Here is a 23197-nt window from a genome sequence, read left to right on the forward strand (position 1 = left end):
AGCTGTCGGTGTGCCCACAGGCGAACGCTGCTCCGGGTGTGCCCACAGGGGAACGCTGCTCCGGCTGTGCCCGAGCCGCAGCCCGGCGCGCTGGCAGCGGCAGGGCCGGAGCCGCGGCCGCTCGGGCGCCCGCGGTGCCGGACGAGCGCTCGGCCCTGGGAGCGCGGCTGTTGCCCCGTGGGGCGCGGGGCCGCTGCGCGTCGGCGGCGGCCGTGCCGGGACAGGAGCCGGCGGCCCCGGGTCCCGCTCCGCGGCTCGGCCCGGCCCGGGGCAGCGCGGGGGCGCCGGGGGAGCGGCCGGGGCGCCGCCGCCCCCCGTGCTGCGCGCGGCCCGCGTGCCGGCGGCTCTCCCGGCCCGGCCCCGCCTCGCCGCGCTCGCCAGGAGGGGCGGGGGCTGTGGAGCGACGGCGGCAGCAGCGAGCAGGCAGGCGCGGAGCTGCCCTTCCATAGGAGCCGCCATTAGCGCTGGGACCCGCTGACAGGGTCTCGGCGGCGGCGGCCGGCGCGGCGCGGGGAGCGGATCAGCCGGGGTGGGTCCCCGTTTGATGGATCCCCGGATAGCCTGGTTCCAGCCAGAGCAGCTCGGCCCCTCGAACCGCCTGTGGATGCAGATCTGGGAGACCACGCAGGGGGTCCGCAACCTCTACTTCCAGCAGCAGCAGCAGCAGCAGGAGCAGCAGCAGCAACAGCAGCAGCAGCAGCAGCAGCAGAGCGCCCCCGCCGCGGCCGGCCCGGCCTCCCCGCCCGGCATGTACCGCGCCCCCCGCGCCGACCCCCCGCCCGACTTCCTGCCGCTCGAGAGCGCCAACAACCCGCACAGCCGCGGCCACCGCCAGGCCTCGCCGCCCCCGGGGGCCGCCGCCTGGGCCCGGCCCGCGCGGGGGGCGCCGCCCGCCGCCGCCGCCGCCGCCGCCAGCAACAAGAGGAAGCGCGACAACAAGGCCAGCACCTTCGGGCTCAACTACAGCCTGCTGCTGGGCCGCGCCCCCGCCCCGGCCGACGAGCCGGCCGCCCGCGCCCAGCCCGGCCTGGCCGAGCCGCTCTACACCGGCACCCCCTGGAAGAAGAGGAACTACAGCCAGGGAGTCGTGGGGTGAGCGTCCGCGGGGCGGGCCAGGGGGGCGCCGGACCCGACCGCGCTCGGCCTCCGGAGAAGGAGGAGGAGGAGGAGGAGGCGGGGGCCGAGGTCCTTCCCCGCCCCGGGGCCGCACGCCGAGGCCGGGCAGCGGCCGCCGAGGGGCCGCTGGGCCGCGGCACCTGGGGCGCGGCGCGGGCCCGGCGGGTGGCGCAGGGAGCCGGGCCGGGTCCGCGGGGTTGGGCAGGGGCGGCGGGCGGTGGGTGCCGGGCCGGTGCCGCCCGGCCGTGGTGACAGCTACGCCCCGCCGGTGCTCGAGCGGCCTGTGCGGGGCAGCCCCTGCGCCGAGCGTCCCGCCGGGGCGGCGGCTCCGCGGGGCCGGGGCCACACGCGTGCGGCGGCGGTGCCCGTGTGCATGCTGATGGGGCGGGCACGCCTATCCGCAGGGACCGGGGCCCCGCCGGCCCTCCGCTGTCACCACCCGTGCACGTGTTACACGCTGCCGGCCGGTGCCGCCGGGCTCCTCGGACACGTCGTTCCGCTGTCAGCGCCGCTTCGCGCTCTGCTCGGCGTTGTCGCTGCTGTAGCGCCGGGTGCTGCCCTCGCTGTTCACGCACGTGCGGCTGGCACAGGCACAGGGCCGTGGGACAGGGCTGGGGCAGGCACAGGGCGGGGGACAGGCACAGGGCTGGGGCACAGGGCCGGGGCAGGCACAGGGCCGGGGTACAAGCACAGGGCCGGGGTACAGGCACAGGGCCGGGGTACAAGCACAGGGCCGGGGCAGGCACAGGGCCGGGGGACAGGCACAGGGCCGGGGTACAGGGCGGGGGACAGGCACAGGGCCGTGGGACAGGCACAGGGCCGGGGTACAAGCACAGGGCTGGGGACAGGCACAGGGCCGGGGGACAGGCACAGAGCCGGGGTAGAAGCACAGGGCCGGGGTACAGGCACAGGGCCGGGGACAGGCACAGGGCCGGCCTGCCTGCCCTCTGCAGCGCTGTCAAGCTCACCTCGAGCCCTTTGTGCTGCCTGCAGAACAAATGCGTGGTAGGGACTAGAACTTAAAAAAACAATAATCATCTGCTGGTGTCAAAATAAAGCGCACAGACAGGGCAATTTCCCGGGGAGTGTGTTTTCTGAGACCTGACTGAGAAGGTCTGCATGCAGGCAGGCACCTGCTCTCAGAAATAAACTTCCATGCGTGTATAGTGTGCAGTGGTTTTTCTTGTGGGGTTATTAATGTTTGTCATGGATCTCTGGCTATGGAATGCATATGCTGATCTGAATATTTTGTCATTAGTGTTTTTGTGTTAGCTTAGGTCTCATCAGTGGGCATTGCATGATGAGCCCATGGAGACGGAGGGCAGGCAATCACCTATCTTCTGTTTACCTGAAAACTGGTTTGAGCCCACCCCTTTTTTTGAACACAGTGATGGCTTTTGATATGGGCGATGCCCTGGATAAAGGCCATTCGGTAACATCTGTGGATTTTTTTTTTTTTTTTTGTAAAGTTCACGCTTTTCAAAACATAACCTTTGCCTTGAACCCTTCAGGGTCTAGATGACGGAGGTGTATGGTAAGAGTTGAAGGCCTGGCAGAGCTCACTTTAGAAATCAGTGGTGATTTAGTTGCATGAGTTTTTGTGTGCTCAGCTTGTACCTAAGGGTCCTTCAGTCCCCTCACACAGGAAAGCCACAGCCTCTTTGCCTACTGAAATTGCTGTTCTGTGAGATTTGTCAAAATGGCTATTCAAATTTGCTGATCATTTTGGAAGACTAGTTATTACCAGCTCTAGCTACCTGTTTCCTTACCAGCTCCTGTGTTACCTTTACTGCTGGGCTTACAATAATTCGTAAAATGACACGGCAGAAGTGTACTATTTTAAGTGTTTTAGTCACTGTACCTTGGAACATTCTGCAAATTTCTTCACACAACTTAAAAGTAACGTGTGTAGAACATACTAAGTACTGAATTTTTTTAAGTTAGTTTTTGGACTCTGGTTGTATTCTGCCTTGTAACTTATTTACTTGGAGGCTGCGGAACATTTTTAGAAGTGCTTTGCTCTCTCTCTGTCTTGTAAATTTGTAAATTTTTTTCTGTATTGAAGATATAGGGTGGAAAAGGGTAAGTTTCAACAAGAGAGTATTTGTAATAATGGGGTGAAAAAAGAGTGACCTTCAGCAAGAGATTAATAACAATAATAACAACTTTGCCAAAGTATTCAAAGTGTTGCTAGAGTTAAATTTTGGTGGAATCAGTTTCAAACTCCAAGTGGTAGGCCCTTGTGGAGTTTTTTTTTAACAGTATCAAGACATACTCAGGTATCTTAGTCTGCATGCGTATTGACTGTCTAGTTTGTGGCATATATTTACATGATCCTGAGCTTCTGTTTCAGCTATTTCCTTTATTCGAAGCAGAGCAAGGTCTCTCAAAGAGTGTCTCTCAAATACACCCCTACACTACTTTTCCTAAATTACTGAAGTTTCCTTTTTAAAAAGCTACAACAAGTTTTAGAGGCTGTTGGCTAGCACTCTCGAATGAAAAATTGTGGAAATAATTGTTAAAAGGAGCAGAAGCTTCCTAGGAAAGCCTAGACAATGCCTAGGTCTGTGAAGGTTGCAGTGTGACTGGCTGCTGGCAGGGCTGGGTGAAGCCTCCTGGACCTGAGGTGCTGCCTTCTCTCCCCACTGCAAGCTTCTCTTTAACAACTGTCTGTTCTCTGTCTGCATCTTGAGGCACTGGGCAGTAAGCATGGATAGAGAGGTTTGTAGCCTAGAAAATGAGGTTGTTGCTAAAGTAAATATTTTAAATTCATTGTTTTCAATGTAAATTTCCAAAATTGTGTTGTAGCAGTTAATGGGAAAAAAAGATACTGGCATTACTATGTTAGCATTACTTCTATGTTAACAGGTATCTTTTTCTTCCCTGATTGTTATTATGCAAATTGTGAGAAAGTAGTAATGGCTCTCAGTGCTTTTCCCTCTGTATCATCCTGTAATTTTGTTAAATTGATCACTTCAAACTTTGACTCTTTGGAATACAAGAGAATTGTGGAACAGTCCCACCTTCATGAAGATGAGACCAGATTTGCTGGCAAACACAGTTGAAAGCTGACATGTGGCATTCGCATTTCTAGTGCAAGGATGTCACTTGTTGTATATGGCTGTGCAATTTTATTGATCAGCTGTCTGGAAAACCAGTCCAATAATTTTTGGCAAGTTGAACAGATTTTGTAAACACATAACAGTATGCAACTAGCTGTCTAAAGATTTAGGTAAGGTAAACGTTGGAATAGAGATTTTTGTTAGAAGCTAAGTAGCTGTTCAGTTAAATCTTGATTTTTTTCTGCCAGGTTTGAGAAATACACTCTCTTAGTTAAGGCTATGTACACATATAAAGAGATAGTCAAAGAATTAAAAAATAGCCCACAACAGTATTAGGTTTGGTTTCAAGATGATAGATTTTTTCTGAAGTATGCACAATATTCCTAACATTTTCCTGTGCTGAAATACATTCAATACAAGGGAGTTTTTGCTCTCTTGGAGTTAATGGTGCTGTTGTGTACATTGTATTCTGGCTTATCTTTAATGTTTTTCCTTAGTCTAAGTTCTCAGACTTGCAGTTCTATCGGGTGTTTGCATGACAGGTACTCTACTGTGTTGTGGCATTCTTAACATGGTGATTTGTGAAATATCACTGTAAATCAGTTGTGTAGTGCTGCCTGCAGGTTGCTTTGCACTAGTCAGAGTCAGCTTCCATGTCTCCCATCCTCTGGGGACTGTCATCAGACAGCAGTTCTGAAAAGAACAGATAATGCAGAATATGAATGAAAAGTTTCACAGCATGAGAATGATGTTACTATTAGCTTAATACATACCTTTAAAGAGTTAAATTGTGTTTGCCTTGGCAGGGTAGTTAGTAGCAAAACTCAGGGATGTAGGAAGATGTGTGGGTTGGGGGTTTTGGACAGGATTCTCTGTGTGTGTGTGTGTGTGTGTGTATCCCAAGGGCAGCAGTAAATAATGTTAGTAGTGTCACAATTAGAAAGAAAAAGTACTGGGATGTGAAATGTCTATTTTACAGCTTTTACCATGTTTAGATTGAGCCTGGCTAAAATGTGAGAAAAGAACTGCTGAAACAAGAAGCCTTAAGTGCAACAAAACCCAAAAATAAAGACCTGCACTTAAGTTTGGCCTATTTATTGTAGGTTTCTGTGATTCTTGTGCCAAAGGAAAGAGCCCAATGCTACACAGTTCCCAGGAAGGAGATGTGGATTTGGGACTCTGTAGGGAGCTGTTTTCACAGTAATCTGCAGCTGAAGGCAAGAGCTCAGTTAATGTGTGAGTTTAAGGAGATAAATTTGTGATGTGTACTGCTGAGAAGAAACATTGATTAGATAGAAAACTGCATTTTGAAATACTGAATGCACTTTTTGAAGTAGTGATGGAAACTTTGCCATGAAAGGGAGAGAATCCTGTGACCCCCACAGGAGGGGGTTGCACACACACATGCACACACTCCCACGCTGCTGAAGTGGTTGGCACAGACTTGAGCACACTTCTGCTTGTTTAGTGTAAGGGTTCTCAGCATGTTACCCAGGATTGCAGAGAGTACCATGAAATAAAACCATAACTACTTTAGGGAAGAAAATAGCTTAAAGCCATAAGTCTTTGCTACAGAAATTCCATTATGAGTTTTTCATATGAAGTTTGCCAGCTTCTCAGATCTTTTAGTCTCATTCTTGAAAGAAGCCAAGTGCATTAAGGCAAACACAAACCCATTGTCCCAGGTGTGAGCTGACCAGAGGACATGGAGGCACGTTAAGGCAGCTGTCTGCCTGTGATAACTTACCCTGCACGTCCCTGGCTCTGTTTGCTCAGGCCCTTGCATGGTATCAGCCTTGGGAGCATGATTTCCATGTGGGCTGGAGCACGGACAGAAAGAGCTGAGGGTGATGTGAGCAGAACAAGTCTGTGAACCTCTAGCAAAATATAAAACAAGCTGGAATGCCTGACTTGGGGGAAATCTAATAATTTGTGTGGGTTTTCATCATATACTCTTAAGTGCTTAAATCAAATGCAGGGTTGTTGCCTGATTTACTTTTACGTTATTTGACACAAAAGCTTAATGTAGATGAAACAAACAAGCAAACAGACTTCTGGTGAAACAGCAAGGTGCGTGCTGTTAGAATAACAGTAATTCTGTTTGAATAGTTGCACGTGTTTTGGATTTGGTGAACTCATTTACATTAAAACATAGGCTGCCCTGCGAACATCACATGTAAAAAGGAGTTATTTGGAAAAATCCATAGTCACTGCTTGCTTCCTGAGAGAGCCTGCTGGAGCAGCACTCAGTGCTGGCTCCGTGGCTGCTGTGAGGTGCAAGTGCAGGGATGTGACTGGAGTGCAGATCCTTTCTTGTACCCGCCTGATGAGAGCCACTGTCACTCTCTGTCTCGTCCTGAGTCGTGCCACAGCACCCTCCTGGCAGTACCCTTGTGACAGCTTGTGCAGCTCTTGGAGGCAGTCAGCTGTGCTTTATGGAAGTGAAACTGGATATTTCCCACAGCCTCCTGTAGTAAGAAATGACTTCTTTTGGAGGGGCTGGGAGAGAAAAACAGGTTTACTAGGGATGAAGATGTGGACTGAAGGCAGTTTGATGAAACCTTTTGAGAAATGTATGGTGAATATTATATAACAGTATTACTTGAGGTTGCAGGATTTTGGAATAGAGCCAACATTTTGGTGTGTTTTGTTTAAACAGTTTAAGGAGGACTTCAGAGGCTGCTGATTTCTGCATGTGCAAGGGAACAGCATGTGGATGTATTCTTGTGAACTGTTCTGTTTTCTCCAATTCATATCTTCTGTTTGGGACTTGGATACCTATTTACCTTGGAGTGGCTATATAAGGAACACAAGTTTGGCAGACTTTTTTTTGGTAGATGGGGATGTCTATATTAAGTAATAGGAAGAGTGTGTCATTCCCTCTTGTGTGCTTGCTGATTCCCAAGAGCTGCTGTGTGTTTTATGCAGCAGTATGCATTGAAGAAGGAGGAGCTGTTCACCCTGAATCTTTATTAGTGTCATATCAAACCATGTTGGGGTTGTAGCTCTTACTTTTTAATTGTCAAACTGTTAGCATAAGGTCAGTTTTAGGAAGGCTGGTATCACGTTGTCAGTCCCAGGAAAGACAGATAAATGGAGACCTGTATCATGAGAGCACATTATTGCTTTTCTCTCCTCTTCAATTTTTTTTCTGCTCTCTCCATATTATACGATGTTCCTCTCTGTTTCTAATAATTTATTTAAAATTAGAATGTTAAGTCTGTTTATCGCTTTAGGGATTCACTTTAAATGTGGTTTTCAGAAGCTGTGTGCATAACTTTGCTATTAAAATGATAAAATAGACTAAAATAGGAGTATTTAATATTTCTTTTTATTGATCTCATCATGTGGGGATTCTGAATACATCTTTCAATATGATCTATGTGCTCCCAAAATCATGCATATGCTAAAATTTCAGAGATGACGGTTCCTTTAAAGCTTTTTGTTTATGTTGTATGTGATGTAAAACAGTGGTTCCTGTGCTCTCCTTGCTGGATGTTGGAACTGGCAGCAGGAGCAGAATGCAGCCTAGAGCCAGCTTAGGTGTTGTGTTGAGGGAGGGAGTTGTGCTGGTAGTGATAGAGCAACACAACCAGTGCAAATCTTGCATAATACATAAGATTTGCATATAAGCAAATAAATGCTATTGCTGTTCTTAGTGGGCAGTTGGAATGCTAATTCATTATTTGAACATGCTGGGAATTCTTAAATTATGAGTGTTTCTCTTTTTGAATTATCTTTTTGGACAAAGTGCTAAAGAGTGCTCAAAATGTCATGAGTATTTGAGTATGGCTTTCTGTGCCTTTGCCTAGAAATGGGGGCTAAAGGAAATATTTCTATAACCAAGAAAAAGAGAGGAAAACTGCTGAAGTCGATATGAGCTGCAGATGTTTTTCCTAGGCTGCAAATAGCTATAGCAGGAGCAGTTTGAACTTTAATAATTTTGTAACTTTAAGCAATAAATAAGAGCAGAAATTTTTTTCCGGCAATGCTATGAACTTAAGATATCAAAACAGGAGACAGACATGAATTAAGGGAACAGAACTTTTGTTTGTAGGTTTGTACAAAACTCTCTCCTACACATCACTAGAGCCAGTATAAATCTTCCCAGTAACTTTGTATTGGTGATCCTGGTGTATTCTATCATAGTCATGCAGTCAAGGTGTCAGTATTGCTGCATTCAGTACAGGTCTTCTGATCCTGCCTGTCCCTGATGGCTGTCTTCCTGACCCTTAAAGCTGTGTCACAAAATCTGTGAGGCCCTGAGCCACACAGATCGTGTCCCTTGGGGCTGCCAAGCTCTCAGGGTGGGTCATGGGTGGGAGGGCAGCCCTGGCACAGCAGCTCAGAGTGAGGGTGAGCTGCTGCCTCACTGAGGCTGGGCTTGTCTTGTGCTGGGATGCAACAGCATTTGTTGATTTTCTTCCTCCTGTAGTAACAATTAAGATTATTTGGCAGCCCTCACTCCAGATCAGCCTCTTTGACAGTCTCATAACATCCTCCATGGTATGACACCTCCCTCTGACTTACTCAAAAGTGATGTTCAGTCAAAGAGGCACAGTGTTGCAACAATGCCTTGAGAAGGCTTTATGGTGTGCTATTTTGCATCACCATACTGTATTGCATACAATGTGCAATTTTTTGTTTTGCATTGCATTTTTTAGGATTTTTACTGGACAGCAATGGTAGCGGAGACATAAAATCAAAGTCAATGTTTGTGCACCTCCACTCTTCTGTCGTGTCAGTGTGGTCTCTTATTGGAGAAGTAGCCAACACTGTATTGAAGATGTGTTGAAGATGTTAAGACAGCATGGAGGAAATAGTATTGTGATTCTGCAAGTAATAAATATAACAAGGGACAAATTCAAATATTAAAAACCTCTAAAACTTCTAAATCAGGGAAACGAGGAAAACTATGATAAGTGAGAGGTGTATAGGTGAGTAACAGCAACATTGGCTCATCACCTTCCCTCAGTGTAGATTCACTTTCAGTTACATTTAAGTACACCCATTGAAAGTGTCATATGATTTCTTACAATTACTTTGTTTATGGATGCAGCAATACCTGAAAGAACTTGCACTAACCTGTCACAAATATTAAGTATAGATAAGCCTTTCTTTGAATGTCTTCTAAAATACAGCATGCAGCAATGTTGTGCTGTAGTTTGAGTGATGACTAAGGTGATGATCTTTCTGTTTGAGTCACGGTGTATGGTCTCAAGACAGGGAGTCCTTAATCAAAGCTTGTTGACCCTGCCTGACCTCTTGATGCTGTGTTTAAGCTAGACTGAGGAAGTGTGATAACTTACTTTCTTAAGCTTTCTTAATTCTCACTGTTAATTTTAGAGCTGTTCACTTCCTATGTTACTTTAGGAACAGCTATCTTTTCCTGTGTGCCTCAAAAAGCAAGTGGTTTTTGTTCTGGTTTTGAGGGATTTTTTGTTTGTTTCATTTCAACAGGGTTGTTATAAAAAGTATACTCCTTTCCATGCATTTGCATTCCTCCCCCTTATCCCTCAGTAAGATTTTGGCTTTAATCTAAAGTATGCATATCATTTCTGTAAGTGGTGTGAATGACTTGTGCCTTGCATCTGGCTTTATCTCTTATGTATTCAGAGGCACTCCTGGTTGGCAAGCTTTCCACAGTTGCCAGTTAAAGTCTTGAGTTAAACATAGTGTGGTGAAGGAACTGTCTTGATCTGAATAATGGTCATGATTGCACATCACAGTCTTAGGTCGCAGTACTGAGTCAGGCTGAAAAAATTAGGTCCTAAGGTTAATTTTATTTAATTTTTGCTTTGTTCTGTCGCCCTCTCCAGCTGGGTGATTCAACTCATATGTTTGAGGATCTTCTATATACTCAGCCTTCTGGTTGTGCTTCAGCCTCAGTATCTTACACTCATTCATCCATGGGGAATGACTACTGTAGTAGTCATACTTGGCAGGTACTCACATGAGAAAATTTTCATGTTGATTTTTGCCCTGAAGAACTAGTTTGTTATTGAGTTAAGCAGCTTCTTTACATGTACCTCTGCTTCCAGCATCAGGTGGAAGTTTGCCTCATCAAGCTGTTAGATTACTTCTTATGGGATAGTTTTTGAGATGAGGCAGAAAGGACAGTACAGTCCTGCTTCTTTTGCTTTCTTGTAATTACTTTGTACATAATGTGCATTGTTTTCTATCTGAATTTTAACTAACCAGTGATCTTCTGAAGCTGCTGTTGTTACAACCTGGACAAAGGTGACAGGGCACATACAGTTGGTAAAAGATAAAGTTTCAATGCCAGTAAGTAACAGTGTCAGCTCCTGGCATAGAAGTACCCAGGAGTAAAGAAGAGAATAACTGTATTAACAAACTTCCTCCCTTGTTTTTTGTGCAGTGTGGTATTTGCCTGTAGGCAGCGAGTCACTGAACATTATATGCTGTAATAGTTCACTTCAGCCTTTGCTGCTCTGAAGCAAAGCTGCTGCAGGCATGCTGAAACATGCTCTTTCAGTTGCTTTTGATTCTGCTCTTTGTGGAGCTCACAGCGACCCTCTTATACCTCTCTTACAACTGGTCACTGCTGCATCTTCTACTCATTTTTTGGGTACACAGGAGACTTCTACATAATCTTCAAATTATTTTTAGAGACTGTTTCGATCAAGTGAGTTGGATGAATCTTGAGGGTGTTTCTGAGAGCTGTGCAAAGCCTTTCACTCTACATTTGCTACTTCTATTGGAAGTGCACAAATGGAAGTGCATTTGCTACTTCTTTTGTTCTGTGCACAAATGTGTCAATGCACATGTGGATGGCGTGAGCAGGTGTGCCAAGTGAGGGATGCCCCATCCTGGAGGGAGTTCCAGTAGTCACCTTTGTGATACTAGGTCTGAGTCAGACCATTAGAAGTCCCCCTTTTTCCATCATGTGCTGATTCTTCCGTCTTCATGTCCAAGCAAAACCCAGCATTTGAGGTAGCTGTGTGAAATCTTTACTAAGTCATCTTTCAGTATGGATTGCTCTTTTTAACATTTTGGATTCATGGGGAGTATTCCAGTGCAGTATTTTCTAGTATTTTCCTCTCTACTAAACTACTTCTTGGTAGTTTTCTGACAGATATACTAGGTGAAGCTTCAGGGGAAATTTAGAAGATAAAACCCCATGATTTGATCGTCAGGGTTAGTCAGGGACCAACTTCTCCAGGTACTTGCAAAGATGAGATCTGTCACCTATGTTAGAAGAAGCATTTTTTGCAGTTCATGACATGGAAGCTCTTAAGCATGCATGTTTATCACTGGGCTGATGGAGGTGACGTGGGAAACATTTTTCTGTGATCTGCTTAGGTAGTGTCCTTTTTTGCTTGTTATTGTTTGTAGCTTTCTATCCTGTGACAATAAGGAGAGCAAATGGAGGCTGTTGACTGCAAAATACTTTGCAGTGTTACTGCTCCCAGCCCAGGGTGTTTCTGGTACCTGTGCATCCTGCCTTGCAGATAAGAGTATCTGAGGACAGGAGAACAAATCAGAATATGAACATTTTCTAATTTTAAGGGAGCATGCTCCCTCCTTTAAGGGAGCATAATACTACATCATGAATCCCAAAATGAGTACTGCATTGTTTAATTTGAACATAGTTCACTGTGCACACCCCTACTGTAAAGATAACAATTCATCAAAATAAAAAGTTACCTGAAATGTTCCTTGCACCTTTGCCAGAGTGGATGTGATTGTTCCTTCCCTTTAAAGTGCACCCACTGCAGTGGCTTTTAAGCATTTAGAAGTGAGAGGGGGAGCTACATCTGTGATTTTAATTTTGCCTGACTATGACAGCAGGGCATCTAAGCTTGTATTAGTACTGTAGGAGAGTGTCACCAAAGTAACAAGTAATAAATGGGTGATAAACTTGTTTCAAAACAGGTAACTTGGGGTCATTCTTCATTTTGCTCAGGGAATAGAAATTTAACCTACAAACTCAACCTTATGGTTTAAATTGTAATTGTAATAATAGCTTTAGATATTTTCATAAGAAGTTTTGAACACTTTTGATATAGGAAATGTAGCAAAGTAATTTGGAGCTCAGTTTTGTATTCCTTGAATGTTCCAAAATGCGGTGCAAAAATCCCTTCTCTTAAAAAAAAACAACCCTAAAAAAACCCCACTGTCCAAAAGACTGTGAATATAAGAAGATGCTGGAAAGGCTTAGGAATCTGCATTGACTTTCCAGATGGCATACTGGCAGTTCAGATTTAATTTGAAAATGTTCTTATTCTGGAGCTGTAAAGTTATTAATGAACTGCAACTGTGCCTAGTTATTGGACTTAATATTTTTATATTAAATTGTTATTTTCAGTTTGATCCCACATTCCTGAAGGAGAGATGTTGAGAGTTTGATTCTGTTCTTGGTTCCCCTGCCTACTGAGCAGTTCCAGAGCAGGTTTGCTGCACAGATGGACGTGCAGAGGGTTTCTGGAGCGAGCGGGGCGCACGCAGGGTGCGGAACTGATCTGTGCGGCCAAGTGAGGGTGGGAGCCCCGACCCCAAACTGCCTTTTGTCTTGGCTTCCAGGTGAGCAGGGTAAGCCTGGCAGCGTGGTAGGGTCCCTTCCTTCTTAGGGACTGCTGTGGACTTGTTTGGAGTAGACATCTGAGAGTGAAAATCTACTCTGATGGAAGGAGACAGGAGTTAATAATTACACTGCTCTCCATTCTTTCATTTAACTAATCTTTCAAGTCAAATAATTTATCAAGTCATAAACAAGAATATTTGCCAGGCAGAACCCAGTGTGTGTGTGTGGAAGTAGAGTTTTCTCCACTCTGTTCTATGTGAGAAAACCCTGTGCAAGGCTTGCCAAGCTTCCTGTTGGGTGACCTGCCAAGCTTCCTGTTGGGTGCACATGGTGGCAAAGGTCTGCTGCAGGCTTTTTGCTCCCATCAGAGTTTGCAGGTGGAGGTTTTTTCCAAGCCTGTTATCCTCCAGCAGTACTCATCAGTCTGCTGGGAGTGTGTTAGTCTCACCTCTGCCCAGATAGCATGTGGTGCTAGTTATCAGAAGGTCACAGATTGTTTGTTTATGTGATAATATTTACTACACTAACAAAATAGAAGCAATATACTAGAGCTCTATAAAGATCTGTGCTACCTGGCTTTATGGAGACAGACAGAAAGGCAGATTACATGACCTGCTGTTTCCTTCTGGTTTGGTTTAATGGTAACACCACTGGTATGATTTGCAGAACTGATGTAATAGACCTTTATTTGTTTTAAAACTCCTGATCATACCTGTTGTGCTGGTTCAGAGGGGGTCAGAACTATCTGTGTGTTACAGTAATTTAGTAGTTGTAGCTTTTGTTACAGCTCTAACACAAACCCAAATGTTTCTGTTTTACTGGGAAAGGTTAACTAATTAACATTAATTTAACTACTGTTGATACTACTTTTACTTGTTAGCTCTTGTTTTAAAGCAAACTTATAAACTGTTGTTTGGTCTTTCTGAGTGCTTTTTTAAGCAAAGGGAATTGACAGGCTGAGGAAATCCTAATTCCCCACTGTAGAAAAAAGTTACCTTCAACTTCTCTGTGGTTTTGAATGTTTAGGAATTTACCTGAAGCTGTAATTTCAGAATATACGAAGTGCATGCTAATAGTTGCACTTTAGGGCTTTGAAAAAATATATATCTGTATTTTAAATGATGAGTTTGCAAACTGCATAGTCTGTATGTGCAGCTGTTCCAGCAGACTAACACTGTTTTGCAAGTAAGCTAAAGAAAAACCATGTGGCTGTATTTTATAGGAGATGTTAGAATTACTGGTGTGTTTCAAGATAATTAGATATTACTAGAGTTGAACTCTTTGTCATTATGAAATAAATCAGCTTCTTCCCATTGCTGCTCTTCCCACTGTTTTTCCTGCACAAAACCTTTTTCTCCTGCTCATCCTTTTGTTTTGTAAGGACTTTCTTTCAGATCAGTTGAGGTAACAGTTCCTCTTTTTTTTTTCTTCACTCCTCTGTTAGCAAAATGCATCTTCCATCACCTGAGGGAAGAGAAGCAACAGACTCTCACAGCACTTGCTTACAGAGATGGGAAGGAGGGATGATATGGAGATACTTTCCAGGGAAGAAATAGAAGGTTATTTCCACACATGCAGTGATTCAGCTAGATTGTTTTTATGTACAGTGTGATTGAAAAAAAAAAAAAAAAGCAGTGGGAAGTAAGGGTATTTCTCAAAACAGTCTTTCCAGTTGGCATTTGATGTCTTTGCTGGAAATGCTGCAAAAAATAAAGAGCAAGACTGAGAATGCATATGGCAAGGATTTAAAAGCCAGTGGATTAGTTGCCGAGTTACACTTCAAATCACTTAGTGGTAGGACTAATTCAAGCATCTGATTTATAATTAAAGTTCAGTAGGATTTTTCCCCCTCTTGAAAGACAGATTTCTGTAGGAAGAATTCTAGTACATCCAAGTGTACTTTAGGAAGGCAAAGCACACAATAAACTTTATAAACAGACAAAAAATGCTCACTTTTACCTTGGTAGGAAAAGAGTCTATTACATTACTTCTGACTAAAGAATATGCTTGGGAATTTTAGGTAGAAGTAGCTCAAATCAGTTTAAAGAAGAGAACACTCATGCTGATTGAAACAAAGGGGCTATAAAATAAAGAAAAAACTGGAAAGAGATACCAGTCTAAATAATTAAAAAGAACTGTCCACATTTCTTCTTAGTCCAGGATTTTTATGTCTCTACTACACCACACTGTTTCCATAAAGCAGTGCTATTTTAGTGTCTTTTATGATGCAGTTAAACCCATAAGTTAATGTAAAATACAGAACATAGGTAAAAAACCCCATTAATTTGAGGGATTTAGGGGCAGTGAGTGTTGATTGGAGGAAGAAATAGGCTTTCAAGTATTTGCTCAGTATAGAAAGTGTAGGTCTTGTAGTGTAAATTTAGTGACTTTTTTTCCCACAGCATTTGAAGAAACATGCATAATTGGTGGAAGTGAACAGACTATCTCCATGTTTTCAAAACTCAGTATCAGCATGATCAGATTAATCCCAAAAGACTTTAGTCCTGGAAATAAGATCAGGGTTCCTCAATCATTTACACATTTGTGGAAATTTTGCTCTCCCTTGGTCCTAAAAGGCAATTCTTTGAATTTCACAGCAGATAACAAATGTTAGTTAGAAAGGGCAAGCTGGTTTTGGGTAAACCCTGAAAGCTACCAGAGGTGGTTGCCAGAGGTGTTTTTTTGAGTGTAGCTGTGCCCTTTGAAGTTCTGCTTGCATCTTTCCACCCTTTGCCATCTTGGGGGGCTCAGGGGGCTCAGACTCCTCCCTGGGCTCCCCACAGCTCTGAGAAGTGGCTGCTTTACCTGAACTGATAAGGGTGGTGGGATTGAGCTTGGTTAACTTTGCCTGGCTGGATTAGGTTGGTTTGTGTGATCCTGTTATAACAGACCCTGTGTCGGGGAATCCAGGCACTGGTAACAAACACCTGGGCTACAATGGACAGGGACAGATACAAACCTCATTTGCCTACCTGTCTGCAAAGGGAAATTCTCCATTTGCACCTTAGAAACTGTTTATACAGTGGATATCCTGATGTTTAGTGGTGTTTAGCAATCTTATGGCAGTGGAATACCTGTTTTTTCTGTTGCATGTCTGTTTTTAGGTAAACTGTGAAAAGATGGTCTGTGAAGCTGTAATTCAAATGGGAGAACTGAAGAAAAAAATGTGTGATATCAAAAACCCAGCTCCTTAAGCTTTCTTGGTTTTGTCAAGTTGCTATTATGTACATGTTTTGGGATGTTTGATTTTAAAGCTCCTGTAGGGCATATGTGTCTCAAAATATGATTACTGTGTGACCTATAATATATTGATATGGTTCAGTAACTAAGGATATAAAACTTGATAGTCAAAGTCTCTGAGGCTTTTGAAAATTGTTTCCTTTATTATGCATAATTTTATTTTCTTATGAGGACTGATGTGTCAGTCACCATGAAACTTAAATGCCTATTAAATCACCTGCAAATGCAGTTAAGTGGTTTTTTTTTCAGTAGCTTAAGCCAGCAAATATTAAAAGGATTTGTCTGCTGTGGAGGCCCAGGTGGTAGGGAAAGGACCTCACCAGATGCTTCATATTTACGTTCCCTTCAGGACTCTCATGTTTGGTTTTGCCTGAGTTTGTAGGTGGGAAAATAATTTGTGATCTTTACAGTGTCTGCTGTTGTTCCTACTTCATTATTCAGTACATGTAGATGGTAATAGTAATCTAGAAAATATTTTATTAAGCTTGTGGAAAAGCAGCGTTAAAATTGAAGGTTAATTTAGGAAGGTGTTGAATTCCCTAATATAATTGTGAGGGACAGAGTGAGGATTTGGCTTTCTCTGTTTTTATCTTAATACAATTGTTGTTCAAAACTATTTCAGAAGCAAGTAGGTCATGAATAGTAAGGGGTAAAGCTTTGTTTAGTTCATGAAACTTACAAAGTTTTGGCAGAATTTACCATGTTTTTCTTAGTAAAATTCCTTTGGAGGCTTCAAGCTGAAGTTCTTCTCTCTCCTGTGCAATGCTGTGGGAGTGCAGGGATGGATGCAGTTTGGATTCTTAAGTATTGATGCTTTCAGTGGCTAGAATACCTCAAGTTCCTCCTTCACATTCTTCTCCAAAGACAATTATAATCCTGAAATACTACAGTATTTCTCCTTGTTTCCTTCAATTTTTAAATTTTAAATGATAGGGGCAATTAAACACTGTCTTTTAGGAATTACTTATCCAAAGAAAACTCAGATACAAAAGACCCATTCAGTGCTGCAGGACTATGTTGCAAATATCCTTTAAAGTTAAAAGCATAGAGTTTGGGAAGATGGAATTCACCTGTGTGTTCATTGCTTGCTTCAGCCCACCATCCACGGAATTTCTAAATAATTTAGATTTTCATCATTCTGCAAATGAAACTTCCTTCAGAAAACCTGACAAAACCAAACAATAGTGCATGAGCACTAGATGATTTCTTTGAGTGTAGTTGATATCCACTGTTTTAAATTATCTTCAGTGATGTTGCAAATAGCCTTTTGTGTGCAAAGGAATATATAAGCCCAAGGGAGAGAAGCTCTTTGGGATGGATGAGCAGAATTTTGAACAGTTGGAGCAGAAGCCATGGGTAACGCCCTGATGAGAGAAATTAGAACATGCATGCCTGTGTAATTTCTCCTGTGAAATGAAGAATAAAGAAGAGCCAGAGGAGAGTGGAAGTATAGCACAATTCCAGAATGTCTGGAACAGGAATTTTTTAAAATAAAACCAATTATTCTGGTTAGTATAATACAGTGTGTTGAGACACAAAACAACACTTCACTGCTATCCTGTGATGAAGCAAAACAGGTCAGAATGATCTTCACCTCGCTGACTGCTCTGCTTTAGCAGGGCTGGGCTCTGCTGCTCAGCTGCTTGGGACAGTGGGGGCTGAGGGAATGGTCTCACTCAGCCACTGGTGTGGCTTTCAAGCCCTGGGCACTGGTTCAGTCTGGCTGGCTTCCTCCAAGCTGCCTAAATCTGTGAGGACAGTGGGCTGCTCATTTATTCTGCATCCAGATCGGAGTGCAGAGAAGTGACACTTGTATATCTCCAGTTGTGCTTCATAGTGTGATGTCCCTCCCAGAGTCACTTTGATTCCAGTTCTGGACTTGCAGCAGGAGAGTTGTGCTGGTTTAGGTGTCAGGTAGCTGAAGTGCACAGCTAGGCCATACGCATGTATGTGCTAGGCCACATTATCTGTGTGCTCTGCATATCAAACAGAAATGACATTTTGTTCATACATGATTATTTTTTAATTGATTGCCAGACATGCAGCAAGATTCACACTCCAGAACAATGTCTTATGTAAAGGAGTTTCACATTCCTGAGTTTTACATTTAGAGCCCACAAGTTGTGCTACAAAATAAAGTAAGTTGTGATCAAACTAAGAAAGTAATGTAATGCACTGTGTTCCATGGTACTTGCTCCTCACAAAAGCTGCAGCTTTTCACCTAAGAGACTTGAGTCTCACAGTCTTGTGTTCCTGGTGGGGCCATTCAGTGATGTTACCATGGGAAGTAATTCTTGTGATTTTGCAGCCATAGTTTATTTTTTAATGATGCATTACTGTCCTTCTCAGTGGGACATGAAATTAAATTGAGTGGCTTCATTATAATTCTGTTCTTGCTGTGAAATTCTGATGGAATCAGCTTACCAGACTTGAAAACAGGTGTGATGCAGGTAGAACTTTGTTTTAAAACCTGTTTAGAGAAAAGTGTAGGAGAGCTTTTTATTTTACTTTTCCCTATGTGTTAAGATTTTCTGAAGTACAGGACAAAGATCCACTTGTTTACTCCTATTTGCTGTAACAAAAATGGCAAACTAATGCTCTTGTGAATGGCAGAGAATTCTCTCCATGCATCCTAAGTATGTTTTGAGTGTGGTTCAGTATGACTATAAAGCCAAATGAAATACCTTTCAATAGTGTAATCAGGTTTATTACAGTGTAATTTCCTTCTATAAACAAGTCTCCTTTTAAGGACTTTTATCTGAAATTACTGATGAATGTAATGCTATTAAATAATAAAATACTGTTATGATGCCAAAAAGAACATCTCAGTCTCTTTGATCTTCATTTTGGCTAAATATAGAAAATTTCACTAGAGACTTTTGTAAACAGACTCCATTAATCCTAACAAATTGTTTTGAAAAACAGCAACTGTAATAGATGTTGATTAAGACAGTGAATAACCTTGAGTTTTAATTTTCAATACAGCATGAGTTAACTCTACATTAATTGGAGTCACGCCTCTAAGTCATGTTGTACTGCTCTGAAATCCACGTGTGCCTACTTCTGTTTGTCTTGGCTTTAATTAATCATTCCCTTATTTCTTGGCAGCAGCCTGTTATTGGGCAGGGAAATATGGATCCAGGTGTAGTCTTGAGCCCCTGTAGCTTCTGCCTGCCTTCTGCACACCATGGCTCTGTGCAGCACAGGAGGTCCTGGCAGCAGGAGTCTTGCAGCAGATGAAACACAGATATGTCTGTACTGTTTCCAACTGGAGTGCTGATGAGAACTCTCTAGTAGTCTTTAAGCCTTTCTTCTGTCATTGAAAAAGTTCAGATTTCATTCTTTTCTACATGTGCAGTGTTTACTAACATTCTGTGCATGTGTAATGTAGGTTTGTGTGTTTGCAGGTAGCTTAATTTTTTGTTTTGCCACAAAGCTTTTCATGACTACCTAAGAATAAGAGGGATTCCATTCAAAGAAATGCAGACATCTGTTATTTATCTTTAGAAAAAGAAATACATCTGGTTCTGACAACACATCATTATTTTATGTGCTTCTAAAGAATGCAGCAATTGATATAATTATCTGGATTCAGGGTGTCAGTGGAGTTAATAAAGAGCAGTGCCCTGAGAACTGCAGTGTGTGTATGGCTTGGCTCTCTGTGCACTTTGGGGAGCTCTTTTCTGATTGCTTTGTTCTTTCAAAGTTCCCTGATGGGACAGGGCAACAATTAACTCCCATAAAGCACGAGCCTGGGAGCAGCTGGGCCCACTAATGATGGGCAGTATGGATTTGTGCTGTGCCATGCATGAATTTCTCCCCAGGGATGCTCCCTTGGTATCCTCCCAGTATGTCTCATGCCATTCAGTGCCCTCAGGCGGTGTGCTGTTGCTCCTCGTGGCTCACCGTGCATGTGGGCATTGAGTCCTTGCTGGAAACACTGCCCCAGAGCAGTTCCATGTGCCTTGTGGATGTCACCAGTCTGCTCCAGCTGGTCCAGAGGAGCAGAGGCAGAAATGGGGCTGTGTTTCTTGATCGGTTCCCCACTGTGTAGCCCCTAAAAACAGACCTGACTCCCAGGTCTTCCTGTAAGCTGGTATACCAATTACAGTTGAAACATGATTTTTATTTTCAGGAGGTTAATTATTGGGGGTTTGCCCATTTTCCTTGTTACTTCTGGTTTTGAAAGCTAGATTAATGGTCAAGCATGTGGAAACAAATTAGCAATTCAGTACACGTGACTAGCAGTGAGGACAGAATGAACTTGGTCATTGAAGTGCTCAACTTGTCCTTTATCAGCTACTTCTCACCTGGATCCAGTACTTGCACTGGGAAGATAACAGTGAGAAAGTTTAAATGCCAACACATGGAATAGCAGTGAAGAGTAGAATTGGCTGAGAAGCTGAAGGCAGAGTAGTCAGTCTGGTGTAAGGTGTAAATGTGGTTTGGAATGTGCACAGTAACTCCAGGATGTAAGCTTCCAAGGAAAGCAAGAAAGCAGCTGTAGGAGGAGGTAAGAGATGTCCTCTGTCAGAGGAGTTTTTCTCTTAGCCTTATCTATATAGAGAGTTATGGGAATGGCCACCCCAAGCTGCCAGGCTATTGTGAGTGTTTCCCTAACTTGGGGAGGAGGGAGAGAAGTTTGTGTTGTTCATAACACTGCAATATTGGAAGAACCTCATGCAGGTGGTGTGAGTTCTTTGCCTGCTCTGACTCTGTTAACACAACTGTTGGATATTTTGATCCGTTTTGTTGACACCCTGTATACAGCTTCCAGTTATTAACATTTGATTTATTTAAGTGTATGTGCAGTAGAGAAGTATTAGATTCCCCATCTCAGCTAAGGGCTTGGTCTTAATAAATTGCTCTCTTCTGGTGGTCCCTCAGAGCTTTAATGAAAGATGCAGTTGTACTTGGTAACTAGAAACAATACATTCTTAAAAGATAACTAGCTATTACTGGAATGGTCATTGCAGGAAACAAATGAAATTAATTTAGTTACTCTGTGGCTGGAATTACATTATTAGTCAAGTTGATGATGTGTTTCTAGTACTACAGAAGCACAGAAATTTGTAGCACTGTATGGAGACATTTTTATTTCAGGTCTCCTTACAGGGAAGCTAAACATAACTGACAATGAAAAACACATGTAATATGGTAAATTATATATGGGCTAACTGTCTGTCAGTCACTTATTCTCTGAGCAATTGCTGCTGCATGCATGCTATGTATTTTCTGGGGTTATAGGGGGAGAGTACATTTTTAGTTTATGTGACTTCTATAAGCAGTAAAAGAAGCAGTTTTTCTAGCTCTAGTACTGGCACAATTACTGTCAACTTTTGCAAGCGTGGTACTGAATACAGACTGCTGCCTGAAACTCCCTGCCTGGTGCCAAGGGGCTGACTAGGAAGTGTTTTTGTGAAGTGTGTACTCAGAGCTACAGCTGTGTTCATGGTTGAAGACTGAACCATTTCTGTGTTATGCTGGCATTAAAATAGAGTGTGACTTTCAATGTGAATTGAAGGCACTTGGATTTAGATTTGCTTCCATGCTTTTAGCAAATCAAGTGCAATATTGACCTGTTGGCATAAGAAGTTAATTGGAACTAAATGCTACAAAGTGTTGTGAATGTGGATTTTTTTAATTGCATGCTGCTCTAAAATTGCCCCTTAATGAAATTGAGAACTAGGAGCTTAAAATATTTTTTGTTAGAATAGTTGATATTTCATTTGCATGTGGATTTTTTTCTGATTCCTTGTTCTTTCTCGTTTTATTTCTTTCTTAGTCTTCATGAAGAAATCATTGACTTTTATAAGTATATGTCTCCCAGACCTGAAGAAGAGAGAATGCGGATGGAAGTGGTGTCCAGAATAGAAAATGTTATCAAAGAGCTCTGGCCTAATGCAGATGTGAGTAGGACACTGTTTTATTTGTTAATATATAAAAGCAACATTTTGTGCCTGTTTACTTTATGGAATATTGAATATTGCAAATGCTGTTTGTTTTTCCATGTTAAACATAAAAAGACTTCTGGTGAAATGAGAGGGGTCATCTTTCTTACTCAAATAATACAGGGTAACATTTTCTATCACACATAGGATCAAAGTCAAGTTAGTCCTGCTGTAGTCAAAGAAAAGGCATAAGGTGTGGCAATGTTCAGTCTTGTGAATATTTATTTGATAAGATGAATGGAAACATATCAGACATGCGTGTATACATGTATTGTGTTTAAAAAGATCTTCTGAAACTCCTGTCTTTAGTAGTAGGGCTTTTAGTTCAAAGACTTGTGATCTTGAATAAATCTGTTAAGGTGGTGTACCAGCAATATCATATTATGTAGACCATGGTATTTTTATTGGGCAGTTATACTACATTGATATATTTTACAAATTTAAAAAACTCAGGAGTCTGTGTTTAGGAAGAAACAAATCTCTAGATCTGTGTGCTGAGCTGTGTAATGCCTCTTTCCACTGAAGATGGGTTTTTGCTAGTACATACTCATTCAAAACAAGAGCTTCTCCTATGCAGAGCTGTGGGTTTTTTTGATAAAGGTTGGATTAAAAAGAAGACAGAGAAGTTGCATTTATAAGTCAGTATGGTTTTATGGGGACACAGTTGGGTTTCTGGCATAATTGAATCTATTTTAATTATATTCTTCTCCTAATATTGTGTTCATTTCCAGAATGTAAATTTCAAGCTGTAGTCATCTATTTGTAGAGAACAGTAGCTGAAAATAAGGGCTTGTTAGCCAGAATAGCAAACCAGATTCAGACAGCAGAATCTCTAGTATAAGGAATGCTCTTTGATCCTGCCACAGTAAAAGACAGTGTTTTGACATGAGTGACTTAAATCCACTGTTAATTTCAAATCTTCTTAACCTGTTTTTTGGAATGCCTTTTTAGAAATTGGCAGAATATGACAGAATGTGAATTCTGTATAGGCTCTATGTATGTGTTGTGTGAGTTTGTGTGTAAAATATACTCACATTTTCCAAGAGGTTATTGTTATGGACAATGTATCAGCATCATATGGAAGGAGCACTCTCCCCTCTGTGATTGCTGCCTTTGCACAGCTGGAGGGAGGTGTTTGAGGCATTACTCCACGGATCTGGCAATTTTCTCTTTGAGCAAATGCAGTAACCTTTCCATGGGAACTGTGTAAGAGAGCAGCATGTGCCACAGGTGTTGCACAGCTCTCCTCTAGCCCAGTGAGACAGTCAGGTGGACCCTAATCA

At 43.1% G+C, this 23197-nt stretch overlaps 1 protein-coding gene across 1 annotated transcript in view; it reads left to right on the top strand.

Moving 5' to 3' along the window:
- The first annotated feature begins 462 nt into the window (after positions 1-462).
- TENT4B (terminal nucleotidyltransferase 4B) overlaps positions 463-23197 on the top strand; it is a 39494-nt gene continuing 16759 nt past the window's right edge. The window contains exons 1-2 of the mRNA XM_036390591.2: positions 463-1092; positions 21749-21872. Of these exons, the coding sequence (XP_036246484.1) occupies positions 545-1092; positions 21749-21872 (672 nt within the window). The 5' untranslated portion in view covers positions 463-544. The remainder of the gene's footprint in view (positions 1093-21748; positions 21873-23197) is intronic.

The sequence above is a fragment of the Molothrus ater genome, chromosome 12 (genome assembly GCF_012460135.2).
Source record: "Molothrus ater isolate BHLD 08-10-18 breed brown headed cowbird chromosome 12, BPBGC_Mater_1.1, whole genome shotgun sequence".
NCBI lineage: Eukaryota > Metazoa > Chordata > Aves > Passeriformes > Icteridae > Molothrus > Molothrus ater.